The sequence below is a fragment of the Diadema antillarum genome, unplaced genomic scaffold (assembly GCF_040938485.1).
Source record: "Diadema antillarum isolate AM-2024a unplaced genomic scaffold, OU_Dant_1.0 seq00000717_RagTag, whole genome shotgun sequence".
In the NCBI taxonomy this organism is placed as follows: Eukaryota; Metazoa; Echinodermata; class Echinoidea; order Diadematoida; family Diadematidae; genus Diadema; species Diadema antillarum.
The window spans coordinates 975,992-989,301 of record NW_027271621.1 but is presented as its reverse complement, the minus strand read 5'-3'; the positions used below and the strand labels follow the sequence as shown (position 1 = coordinate 989,301).

General features: G+C 34.7%; 1 protein-coding gene across 1 annotated transcript; it reads left to right on the top strand.

Annotated features, from left to right (window-relative positions):
• The first annotated feature begins 1,068 nt into the window (after positions 1-1,068).
• Positions 1,069-13,052, top strand: LOC139737955 (lactadherin-like). The gene is made up of 11 exons (XM_071648620.1): positions 1,069-1,166; positions 1,655-1,795; positions 3,278-3,385; positions 4,452-4,742; positions 5,036-5,062; positions 5,988-6,172; positions 7,160-7,315; positions 9,050-9,197; positions 10,316-10,485; positions 12,685-12,825; positions 13,047-13,052. The coding sequence occupies exons 4-11, from the start codon at positions 4,580-4,582 to the stop codon at positions 13,050-13,052; spliced, it is 996 nt and encodes a 331-aa protein (XP_071504721.1). The 5' UTR covers positions 1,069-1,166; positions 1,655-1,795; positions 3,278-3,385; positions 4,452-4,579.
• Positions 13,053-13,310: the final 258 nt, after the last annotated feature.

Below are 13,310 nucleotides of genomic sequence, written 5' to 3'. Positions count from 1 at the left end.
TATTATATATCGCATCTAAAGGATTAACGATGGGAAATAGAGAGAACGGGTTTTTAAAAACGTAATGGTCTTTGTGATCTTCTGTCTTAGTGTTCATATAAATAGAGGAAAATCTAATTTAAGAGGAGAGAAAATATTGATAAAGTCAACAACGATCGGAGACACTGAAGAAAGACATCGATGAAGAATGCTCTATAATTGGAGAAATGATGGAAAATGACTTTCGAATGTCGACGGCAGTGATTTATCTTAAGCTTTATTACATAAATGAGCCCTATGGTTCTTTAAGCACAGTTATTCCCGGTAGGAACATTGGTTTTGAACGAATATACTGAGTTCATCTGTGGCTATCAAATTTCTTTATATTTTTGAAAATGTAATGATCTTTGTTTCACGCAAGTGAATGAGAATAATTCCTTTTTAAACTTTTTGTTCTACATTATAATGAGAATGATTATTTTTGTTGCTGTTGCAATACATCAAAAGGAAGTTAAAACCATATTCATGTCCCGTTTTTATATGTATCTTAATATTTCTACATGGTAATTAAATTTCTAGGCTGTATATACGATTAGTTCCATATTCATTGTTTCAAATCTATACACTTAGAGTTTTCAGTGTGTAATTCAGTCCAATTTTGAAGCATTGTAAAGTATAAACAGCAATTCAGCCTGTTGGCTGCTATATGTTTAACTGTATAATGTTTTTATCAATAACAGCTACTTAAATTCAATTCAATTGAATATCGAATCACTAACAAGATTGAATCCAGAGAAAGTGAAATGCATGATGCAATGTTTGATCATCTTGACCAAGAAGCCACACCATCAACCCATAAAGCCTAGAAAAGCGACCTTAAAGTCATGAAATAACCAGCAGAGCTTCCTTGTGAACCTTTGTGATGCTGATTAAATATTGTAGATAACCATCAGTGCGGTCGAATAATAGCTCAATTCAGCAAAATATCTGTCAGTTCTCTCATGGTTATTTTCAAGTTGATTTCATTATACCTCCAAGCATCCGAAGGGTTTACTTTTCGTCGTCTCTCTCCTTTATTTCAGCAGAATCCCAAGACGCAAAATGTCGATTCTACGATGGCTGGATTTTGCCTCAGTGTTATTCAAGCTACGGTTGGAGAGAGAATTGTGATATTCCATTGTGTAATGGTAATGATCTCTAATTTCAATGCATTTCAATAAAATCCATTTTTATGATAATCATTTTAATGTAACTATCCTGATCGTTGATGAAAATTGATAGCGACACAAATAAGAAGACAAAAGACATAATAAATCTATCGTCACAAAGTATAAAGTTGATTTGAAAAGACGGGATCATGACAATTTGGTTCAATATATCATTTCAGCCAACATCACACTGATCTAAACACTTGTACTTTTTTTTCGTATCATCGTTGCAGCAATTCATGTTTCATTGTATTTGATGTTTAATTTTGGATATTTTTTTCTTCTTGTTTAGATTTTCCACTATCTGAGTCACTTTTGGTCTCGATTCGGGGCACCACCGTTTAACTATCTTTGCAAATTTGATGATATTATGTGTGATTTCTATTTTTATTGTGTGTGTGTGTGTGTGTGTGTGTGTGTGCGTGTGTATGTTGTCCAATTATTTTTCTTTCTTGTTTTTGACGCAGAAAGATCAGGCTGCTATTTTGAAGACACCAATGGCACGGATTATAGGGGAACTGCGCAGTACACAGAAAATGGTTACAGATGTCTGCACTGGAAGGACGTTGACTTGGAAGAGTTAGAGGACGGCTCCTTCTTGGAATACGGTGAACATTTCTTACTCACAGTGATGCGCTATAAAGATATCTTTAAGTGAATCTCAAGATAGATGCTTACAATCAGATGTTCCGCATACACTGCATAGCAATGCTTATATTTGGATTTCAGATTTTGAAGAAATGAAACTATGGTGACAGGAAATAAAATTCGATAAATTGTAAAGAAGAAGGGGTGTGGGGAAATCTCCACCATTGCATAGCAGAATAGCCATTCTATACTCTCTTTCCTTAAAACAAAAACTGTCATTTTGGAATCACCTTTTTTTAAGACGACGAATAAACACCAACTTCACGAATTTCATAAGGATGTCTTTAATGACCATGTCGCCTATCCTTTATAACAACAAACTAAAGGCTTACATGACCTCCGGCTCTATACAAGCTTGCTTCTACGCAGGCCCCATCATATTTTTTCGCATTGTGATCTCAGCCTGTTCAACTCGCATGTATACAGACCTTGTGTTTGTACCAAGACAAACTTTTGATCATTCCGGTGTAGTTCTATTATGAATTATGTTATGTATAATTTTCGTATCAATATACTTTATATTGTGATATAAGTGAGAAATATGAAAATGAATTGAAATGAACAAAAAATGAAATGAAAAATGTGCAATGAAAAAATAATTCAACAATACGAAATCTTGCTAAGATGTGAATTTCGGAATTAAAATTTTGCTTTTGAAAATATCCTGAAATAGTGCTGACTGATGTATGCAAAACAAGCTGAACACATGACATGATGGTAAAAAAAAAGATACATATATCTTGTGCAAATTAAGGGTTTAAGCCAACAAAACACTTGTAGGACTAAGGAAACACTACTTATGACACCAATGATTTTCAAATGTGTTTGCAGTCAACGTTGCATGTTTTTGTGTCAGAACGTGTAAAGCCTCAACATCCCACTGCTCCCTGTATGGTAATGTTCGTTATTTCAAAGGTAAGTTAATCCATAAGTGAAATAAGATTCGCTATTCCGAAACAACGAATAACGCAACTTAGTTCAATTTAGGAATTGCGAACATGATTATGGAGTAACAAACCTTCGGAATAACAAACTTTCGAAATATCTGCAGCCGGCTTTGTGATATCCTGTTTTATGACAATTCTAAAAATAAAATAATTTTAGTAAGTAAAAGCACAACAATAAATGGGTCATCAATATCTGATTGAAAAGTTTATTAAATGTTACAGATTAGCTAATTTCTGTTGAACAATTTATTAACAGTTGATATGAATTTTGCAAATGAGTGAGTTGGTGATACCATCTTGATCATGTTTTCAATATTTTTGGTGCTGATAAATTCCACCCTTGCAGACTAACTTTTAATTGGTCCAGAGTTGTCATAGTGATGTGAATTAGACTTAATTGTTTCCTAGTTTAGACTTGATATTGAACATCATTGCACTTTGAAAGATTCACTCGTTAATTAGTTTAATACATAGACATATTTCTTTTCGTTCAAGATCTGAGGGAAAATTACTGCCGAAACCCTTTGGGCCTCGACCGACCATGGTGTGTATACGAGGATTGGAACGGAGAAGTGGACTGGAGCTACTGTCTCATACCAAAATGTACGTAAACTTTAATGAAACATTGTTAATTGAGATGTCGCTTTTGTAAAATGGCAACATGGTTTTCTATCTGTTATGCTATTCTTTGCATCTCCATAAGACATGTAAGAAGATGGACCTTGAAACCTGGCAATTTCATAGTTCTGTGGAAACGTTCCATTGTTGCTATAGTCATACTCATCAGACTTTTATTATAACTGCGTAGAATAACCATTGGTATCATAATATATTATATAATTTATCAGGGCCTACTTTCAGACTATCATCTTTATTAGTGCTATCATCGTAAATGTTACGCAAGCTTCAAATTTCAAAAATGACTTTAAAATCGTGATTGTAAACATGGAGAAAACTCAGATCATATTACATGACAATAGAAATCTACGGTATCTAGCATAATTCTTTTTTTTTTTCCATTGCAGAGCCTTTGATTGTTGGGTTAACTGCAGTTTTTGCTCGAATTTTGAAGTTTGATTAGAGATCACTTTACGTGAACACTGAAAGAAGCAATCAAATGCCCATAAGAACTCGGCTACAAAGGACCACCAGTTCCCTCTGGATGACTGGGCAGTGTAGAAAAGAGCCTTGCCTGAAGAAACTACCGTTGTTATCTGCTAACTCGGACCTTGGACATAATTTTGTCACAGGATAGTCATATTCTCTGATAGGCCATCATTTAAAATCATATTTCATTTCGCAAATCAGTAATACCAAAATATTAATACAATGAATATATTTATCACTCTCACACTTACACTCATGCTTACACTTGACCAATGCTTCTTAACCAATTCATTACAACATTTTCCAACTTACAATTCGCTGAAAACCTGAACCTCCTTTATGAGCTAATTCTTTTTTGAATTTTATTATCATTTTCATCGTTATTACGATTATCATTGTTATTATTATTGTCATTTTTATCTCATTATTATTATTATTATCATTATCATAATTATCATTATTGTCATTATTATTATTGTTAGTGTCATTATCATTATCACCATCATCATCATTATTATTAGGTACAGTATTTCGTAATCAAAATCATCACTCTCTATTACAGGTAACTCCAGCGTGCTGGACGAGTTCGTCCGTTTCCCGGACCTGTACATTCGACAGGTGTTGGGTCGCTCTTTGCAAGTTCACTACCACTTCTTCGACGACTTCGAGCTGGATTTAGAAGAACGATGCATGCGCGAGTGCGTCGAGCGCACCGATTTTGTGTGCCGGCAAGTGTTCATTTCGTTCCAGTGGAAGCAGTGCGTGTTCGCGGAAGTTGGCGAATATTACGAAGGTGACTTGGTGAACGGTTATACTCTCACCCACAGTGATCTCTTCGTCAGGAAATCCACACGTAAGTCCTCAATTTGTAATAGTGCAATTGGTAACATTGTTAGAAAATGTTTACTTCATGGTAATCGCGGGAATGACAAAAAGCATAATCATATTGTAAAAGTAACTTAAAGACGGCACTATACACTGTACTGAGAAAAGGATGAGTGCAATTATGTTTGCGAGCATGTGCGTGTGCCTGTGTATTGATGAAGTGGGATAATAATCATTACCCTCGCCTTGAAAATCATTCGCTCTGCATAATATAAACATTCATTTCTTTCTATGTTTTCCCCTCCTGATTGTAATTTACAGATTGTGACGGGTTTCTACCGGATTTTGGTGAGTGATGAATCTTTTCTGTTCATTCTCTTTTGTTATGTAAGGTTTTATTATCTCAAACAGAGGTTTTCTTTTTATAAGTAGTGACTAGCGAGACTAGCATTATACGTAGGTTGCCTAGTGGATCAACACGTTTAATGTCCATATTGTAATATTGACTATACAGACCAGGTCTGTAAAGTCAAAATTACAATGGGGACATGCCTGTAAAGGGAAATGTACAAGATTCAAACATACATTATTTTTGTTTGTCTACCTTTATAACATAAATTGCCCTGACAAGATGCTTGTCTGACTTTGAGTGACACATGGGTGTCTTAACAACAAACTATTGGATGTAGAGTGCATTCCAAGTGTGGGAATATATTGAGTATAATTATAAACAGGTTGAAAAAATGAAAGAAATGGGGTTCGTTGTTCCTGAGGTTCGTTAAATTTAGATTTACGTAAGTCCATCAGAAACTCTAAGTAGAATTATTGACGTTTAAATTTATTTATTTTTCAAAGAAAGCCCTTCTTCTAATATTCAATACTGTTTGGTTATTACCAAGTAACAATATCATTTTGATATGAATGGAAGTACTAATTCTCGTTGAATTTACGTTCAAAAATACAAGAATCACCCCCACATAAAATCTGTATATGTGCTTTGCCTTGCATTTTTCCATTGTATTGAGTATTCGTGGATATCATGAAAATGAGGAAAGGAAATTGACTCCGAACGAGATATATAGCTTCTTTAAAGCATGTAAGGGGCACATTCTTTTGCGACGCTTTATCAGCATATGAAAATTAGTATGACATACACAGTACATGCCGTGTATCGGTGTGTGTGCGCGACACATGGTATTTGGGCGTATATATTTTGGTGTATACACTGTACTTGACCTGTTGACACGAATTCTGCTTCGTCTCTTTCACAAAGAAAACAACAACAAGTGGGCTGCAAGCAAATGCGTGTTTCCTCTTGGAATGGAGGCGGGTTGGATAGGCGATGATGACATCGTAGCTTCGAGTTTTCTGGACGAGGACCACGCCCCACATAATGCGCGTCTCTATGGCAACTCCTCCTGGATACCCGACCCTAAGGAAGAGACACCGTATATCAAGGTAATTCATTGCAATAATGATAATGATGGTAATAATTTTAGACGATACGAATCTCGTGGCATAAAACAAAATATATCATATGAGTTCAACCTAATATTTTAAAATTTCTACGTGTATTTTTTCAACAAGTGCTTAAGTGTTTTGTTAGGGTAATTTGACAAATACTATTTCATAAAGATGTCCCTCATGATAAGGTTCATTACAAGAATCAAACAAGAATTTCGAATAACCATGACATGTTTTAATATCTTAAAACACACATACAAACACACACACACAAATGTTTCGTGTCATGAACCAATTCTCATGAAGCACAATGACGAGGTATAACGACAAACCTCTTACACGTATGATAACTGAATATTAGATTGACAACCATGACGATTGACAACCACGACATCATTTAATATCGTTAAAACACACATACAAACACACACACAAATGTTTCGTCTCATGAACCAATTCTCATGACGCACAATGACGAGGTATAACGAAAAACCTCTTACATGTATGATAACTGAATATTACATTGACAACCATGACGATTGACAACCATGACATGTTTTAATATCGTTAAAACACACATACAAACACACACTCATATGTTTCGTCTCATGAACCAATTCTCATGACGCACAATGACGAGGTATATCGAAAAACCTCTTACATGATATGATTACTAAGTATTAGATTGATACTACATATGCGATAATCATAAAATCCGAAGGAAAACAGATACAGAAACAGCAATATTACTGGTGATCAAAAAAAAAAAGAAGAAAGAAAGAAAGAGAAAAAAACAGGGCTTTACCTTTATAGCCTGCCAGTTCATGAAAGTATCTGAAAGTTAGATCTCAAGAATATCAGAGGTACATATCTGGCTATTATGTGCTCATGAAAACTTTAGATTTTATTTTCCAACGTACTGTCTTAATGCATATCATCGATAAGATCCAAGTGGTTTGGGGTTTTTTTTTTCTGCCACAGGTTTCCTTTCCTGAGCGCATGGTTCTTGTTGGTCTCCTACTCCAAGATGGCAGACACCATGATAGTTTGTATACACTACAGTTTCAACTGGCCTTCCGATTAATGGGCTATGACATTCCAAAGCTGTATTCCGTTCAAGGACGACGAGAACCGAAGGTAAACAAACAAGCACACAAAAGCACACCTCAAAACATAACACGTCCATGAATTCGTTTTGGGTTTTGCATTTCTTTCGTGAACGAATAAATTTTGTTTGCGAATTCGCGTATTGGCTCCAATGTAACGAAGAATAAACAATGCAATATTTCGCCAATATAAAGGAGTTTATTGAGCAACTCAATAAACTCAACTTGAGTTGCTCAATAAACTCATTCTTTCTTTATATTGGCGAAATATTGCATTACCGGTTTATTCTTCGTTTTATATATATATATATATATATATATATATATATAAAGAAATCCTGTACTATCTATATCAATTTAGTGATGTGGTACCGACAGCTTTTATTGCATCCCCTTGATGACTTTTGCCATGGTAATTTCTTTCCTATAATATGATACGATATATATATATATATATATATATATATGTTGCGAATTCACGTATTGGCTCCAATGTAACGAAGAATAAACCGGTAATGCAATATTTCGCCAATATAAAGAAAAAATGAGTTTATTGAGCAACTCAATGAACTCAACTTGAGTTGCTCAATAAACTCATTCTTTCTTTATATTGGCGAAATATTGCATTACCGGTTTATTCTTCGTTATATATATATATATATATATATATATATATAAAGAAATCCTGTACTATCTATATCAATTTAGTGATGTGGTACCGACAGCTTTTATTGCATCCCCTTGATGACTTTTGCCATGGTAATTTCTTTCCTATAATAATATACGATATATATATATATATATATATACAAATATATATATATATATATATATATATATATATATATATATATATAATCATACATATATATATATATATATATATATATATATATATAATCATACATATATATATCAGGGCTCGACACTAACGGTGGCCCGGTGGCCCGGGGCCACCAAAAATGAAAGTCGGGCCACCAAATTTCAAAAAAGGGCAAATTTGGTGGCCCGCCTCGGGCCACCAAAATTTTTTGAAAAGTATGTCAATAAACTCGCAACTTTTTGCGCCGGAAATTAGCAGTTAAATTTGTTTAAAGGATGGATGAAAAGGACTGAATGAGTGCCTGAGAGTGAGTGTTGCAAGTTTGTTGAAGTTTATTTATGAGTAGATTACGTCCAACTTCTAACTCTTACTATCATAAAACTTAAATATTTGACTCCTTAAAAAAAAAGACTTTTAATGTTTTTTATTTTTTTTTCGGAACACCAAATTTTTCTCTCGGGCCACCAAAAATTTGAAATTTAGGATTTTGGTGGCCCCATCGGGCCACCAAACAAAAAAGCTAGTGTCGAGCCATGTATATATATATTATATATATATATATATATATATATATATATATATATAATATATTACTCACGCTTGTATTAAAATGGAATATTGGAAGTAAATGAAGTGTCAAAACAAACAAGCAAAGAACCAGAGAGGTTTATATCATCTCTTTGGTGTTTCATCTCGTCAGTAATTGTTCTCCAGAGGTTATCTCAAGTTTTGTTGTGTGAAGAAGTGCTCTTAATTATTAAAAAAAAAACACCTCTATATGAGGGTATATATATGTACACTAAAATCCCTTCTGGAATAGTTGTACAATCATAAAAACACAAAAGAAACGTATTCACAGTCGGGTATTCCTTTACAACAACAAAAAAAAAGTCAACGAAAACTGAAGTCTTTGCAGTAACTCGTCATTTTATGTTTCTCCAGAATTTCACTGTTAACATGGATCCATCGTGCGTAACTTTTGTTGAATTCCCAACACCAATCTGGACAACCGAGTTACAACTGTTCCCAAGCACATCAGGGAATGAATCCATCGCTCTGAGACTGGAATTCCTTGGTTGCAAAGACAATGGTAATAACGCCCTATTAGATAATAGAAACTTTAAAGAGGAAGTTCTGAACAAAAAGCATACTTTACTAATTTGAAACAAAAAATTACTTACGTTCCGTATATAAAATTGCAAGTAGGCGAAGAAGCTAATTTCAGCTTATAGGGCGGAGAGGTTGCTCAGTTGGTAGTGTATCTGCCTTGCAATCGAATGTCACGAGTGCGGGCGCACTTTCGAATTCTAGTAAGTCTTGCTGAGCAATGGTGTGTAATATCATGTCGTCCCTTCTAATAGAAACAAAACACTCTGTCCCTCGGATAAGACACTAAAAAGAGGTCCCGTGTGTGAGAGAGTCACAACTTACGCACCCATATATGGCAAGCCCAATGTCCTAAATCGAAAAAAACTCGAAAGTAACTTAGCTTTTCGGAGATAAAGTAAGTTTATCCCTTTTATGGGACATTATTTGGATTGTTTATCCACCAATAAACCTGTTTTATTGCCAGAAATCCGTCGACAGTTTTTTTTTCCCGAATAAAAAGACAGTTGACACTTGCCATACAAGTAAAAGATCCCCCTTAAAGGGTGGTACAGTCTTGGTGGAGATGAGAATTGGGCTTTTAACTTTTTGCGAGATACCAAGAAAACACTTATGATATAGTACAGGGCATACCTTTTTCATAAGAGGAATTCAAAGTTTATTTGATGAAATTCGGGTTTGGAATATCTCAAACATCCAAAAACAAAGTGCAAAGTAAAACAAAGCGATCGTGATAAAGTGTGGGTCCCACACTTTACAAGAATTGCTCTTTTTTGGATATCTCAGCCATTTCAAAACCAATTTTCATCAAATAAACATTGAATTCCTTATAGAATCACACGCTTTTTCATATTCTATAAGAGGTTTCTTATTATCTCACAAAAAAATGTTAGAAACCTGAAATTAGGTCTCAACCAAAACTTTATGATCCCTTTAATTCATTCATTCATTCATATGACTATGAGTTACAAAATGATGTGATAGTTTTTAAAGTGTTAAGTAGCATTATGACCTTAGATTCCAATGAAAGTAAATGGAAAAAATTATGTTAATGAAAAACTGAGTCTGAATTAAACAGACTTTCTTGTTGACTCTCTTCAGAATGCGATAGCAGACTGGGCGTCGGCGGAAATCAGATACTAAACGACCAGATGACGTCATCTAGTTACGTTGATATGGAGCACCATCCAGCCTACGCAGGATTTAACCCATTCCGAAGAGGTGGAGACGGGTGGATGCCCCGCCGTAAGGATCTGGACCCATGGTGGAAGGTTAAAAAAAAGAGAGCTAAACAAAACAACCGCCCCCCCCCCAAAAAAAAAAAACCCAAACAAACAAACAAACAAACAAACAAACCAATGCTGTTTTGTAGCATTTTCCTTTTTCTTTTGCGACTCGCCCCACCGCTTAACTTATAATGTAGGGATGTGATGCGAAGACGACGTTTTCAAATAAAGTTTCAATCGTTTTCTTTCTCATAATGTATATACAGGACTGTGTATATGCATGTGAAAGGGTATATAATTATGGTCACCTTTTATATCAAAGAAATTGCTACACATTAAAATTCTAGGGCATCTGGTCTAAGAAATGAGTTTTAAAACAAATTGAAAAGGCATATCATTCATTTTGACTGTGACTACAACATTGCATTCGTTTATGGTTAGTGTACCACATGTTGCTTTAAAAATGCATGGTCGTGAAATATTGTAATGTTTAACTCGCATCAATAATGTATTCTTATAAAACTTATCATATTGCAATGTTTAACTCGCATCAATAATGTATTCTTTTGACACTTATCAACAAGGTTAAGATGTAAAGAAGATACTTCATTGAACAAATACTTAGTAATTATGCATATGTTTCAGCTCACCATTCGTGGAACACAATACATGTAGAAAATTAGAATGTCAAAATGAGTATGCTGCATTGAAGTGAATCAGTTATGGGCTAGCCATGGAAATGCGATGGCAATATGTTTTTTACACAAGAGACGAATCATCTTCATTTTTATGATTCTTTTTTTTTGGGGGGGGGCTGTACTAGAGTAATTGAAGAGTTTTATAGCAAATCGATTTATCTCCATTCTTGTTAATTTGAGATATTTGCGATTAAAGCTGCTAAAAAAAAAGGAAGATGAAACAGAAAAATATTACAAGAAATTATAAAAAATTGTACAATCATAACTTCAAGGATGTTCCTTTTAGTTCATACAAGTGAGGTATCAATGGAAAAGGTTTAATTTTGCTCCATTATCTGATGGACTTTATTTCGGGATGTTTAAAAATGGCACAACCCGTGTTGCGATCAAACTTTTCAAAATTTGATGAAAGGTAGTTATCATCGAGATATGGTACCCCTTTTTCGTAAGAAGACGTAGGTCATGGGGCCTGTGCAAAGTCTTTACGAAATTAAAAATCTTGTAGATAAAGGGTTAAGTTAGGGATCGAGAGGTTATGACATCTCAAAAGAATTTTTCTGAATATCACTTGATTCTTGAGCTTTGATATCTGCTCTCTGTTGTGCTCTTCATCTCAAGCTTTTTGCATCTACGACAACAACAATTATCACTATTCAACACAGATACGGAGGAAACTTCACCAGCAATATTGTATTATCTCAACTCTATGTAGGCATTGTCCGCGTTGCAAATGGATTAGTTTCACTATTCCATTAACATGCTTTTTTCCGGGATATTTCTATAGTACAAAACTAGTCCTATTACTTTAGCAAAATTTCAAAAGATATCTAATTCAATATGTCACAAAAGCATCAGTGATAAAATGAGGCTTAATTCAATGCCATAATGTAGACTAAGGCAACGAAAAGAGACCAACAGAATAGGATATACATTTATGATGAAAATAGATAAATAATCGACTCAAATAGAGTGAAATTGGAGCAGACTCAAAGAGAAGCCTGAATTCACTTACCCACTACGAAGTGCACGGATCCCTGGTATGACGTCAATCCGTGAGAAACTCACATAACGATTGCTTTTATTTGGCACCATGTCTATACAACTCATCAGGATATCAAAGTACAATCGCACCCATCAACCGTAAGCATAGTTTAGTCAGTTTACTTGTAACCTCAGCCTGTATACAACTCAACATAGAATATTAAATTTACTACAAAGTGATGCGTCCATGTTAATCAGTTGGAAGACGCTGTAAAGTAATGATATATTCTAGGGAAGTTCTTGAATCCTTACTGAGCGGTAGTATTAGCTGAGCTAGTGACCATGCAACATGGAATATAAAGAATGTCTTTTCAAGATGATTGTTTCCCTTGAATAATCGTATACATTTTTAGTAATCGTTGATGGATAACCTGTATACGTCTATTATAAGTTAGGTGTTTGATTTTATGGAGTTGAATAGTTTAATGCTTCTTCTTGTTCCAGTGACCATCTCACTAGAGTCAAACCAGTAATACTGATATCTTTTGCTTTCCCCGCATCCAAGCTAACTGTTCGATCCGACCATAAGATTATGGGTATCATCACTCGAAAATGCTTTGACCAAAATGGTCGCCAGGGGTGGATGGACCGCTTTGACTTGTCATGGACGCCACTTGGAAACACCACACTGAACCGCCTTAACAATGTAAGTTCAAGGCAAAACATGATGATAATACTAACGACATAAAGTACAATACATCAAGACATACGCATACATACGTATATACGTATAGATGTAATACATATGTAAATTTTGATATTCTTTTCATCCTTTTTCTCATACATTCTTGTTGAAACAAAAAATCGGTGTGTCGAGATGCGAACTCCTTAACTCTTCTCCATCTTTTGTTTGATTTCCTTCATGAGTTGTGACTCTCTCATACTGCACGGTACCTCCATTTTGATTTTGATGATTTGATTTTGATTTTCTGTCCTATCCGAGGGGCATAGTGTTTTGCCTCTTACTAGAGGGGACGGACGGCATGCACACAACATTATTAGAGTCACCACACAACATAATTATTTCATTTTGAAAAATCTAAACAAAATCCAGTAAAGCGACTTTTGACCAACAACATCTTTCCCAGTTAATAAAGACTTTTCTAGTCCCCCCCCCCAAAAAAAAAAAAA

What these genes read in the sequence shown, in the direction of transcription:
- LOC139737955 (XM_071648620.1), top strand. Translation starts at nt 4,580, where the DNA reads ATGCGCGAGTGCGTCGAGCGCACCGATTTTGTGTGCCGGCAAGTGTTC. An exon ending in CGGGTTTCTACCGGATTTTG is followed by an intron (nt 5,063 to 5,987) that starts GTGAGTGATGAA and finishes TCTTTCACAAAG; the next exon opens with AAAACAACAACAAGTGGGCT. An exon ending in CCTTGGTTGCAAAGACAATG is followed by an intron (nt 9,198 to 10,315) that starts GTAATAACGCCC and finishes GACTCTCTTCAG; the next exon opens with AATGCGATAGCAGACTGGGC.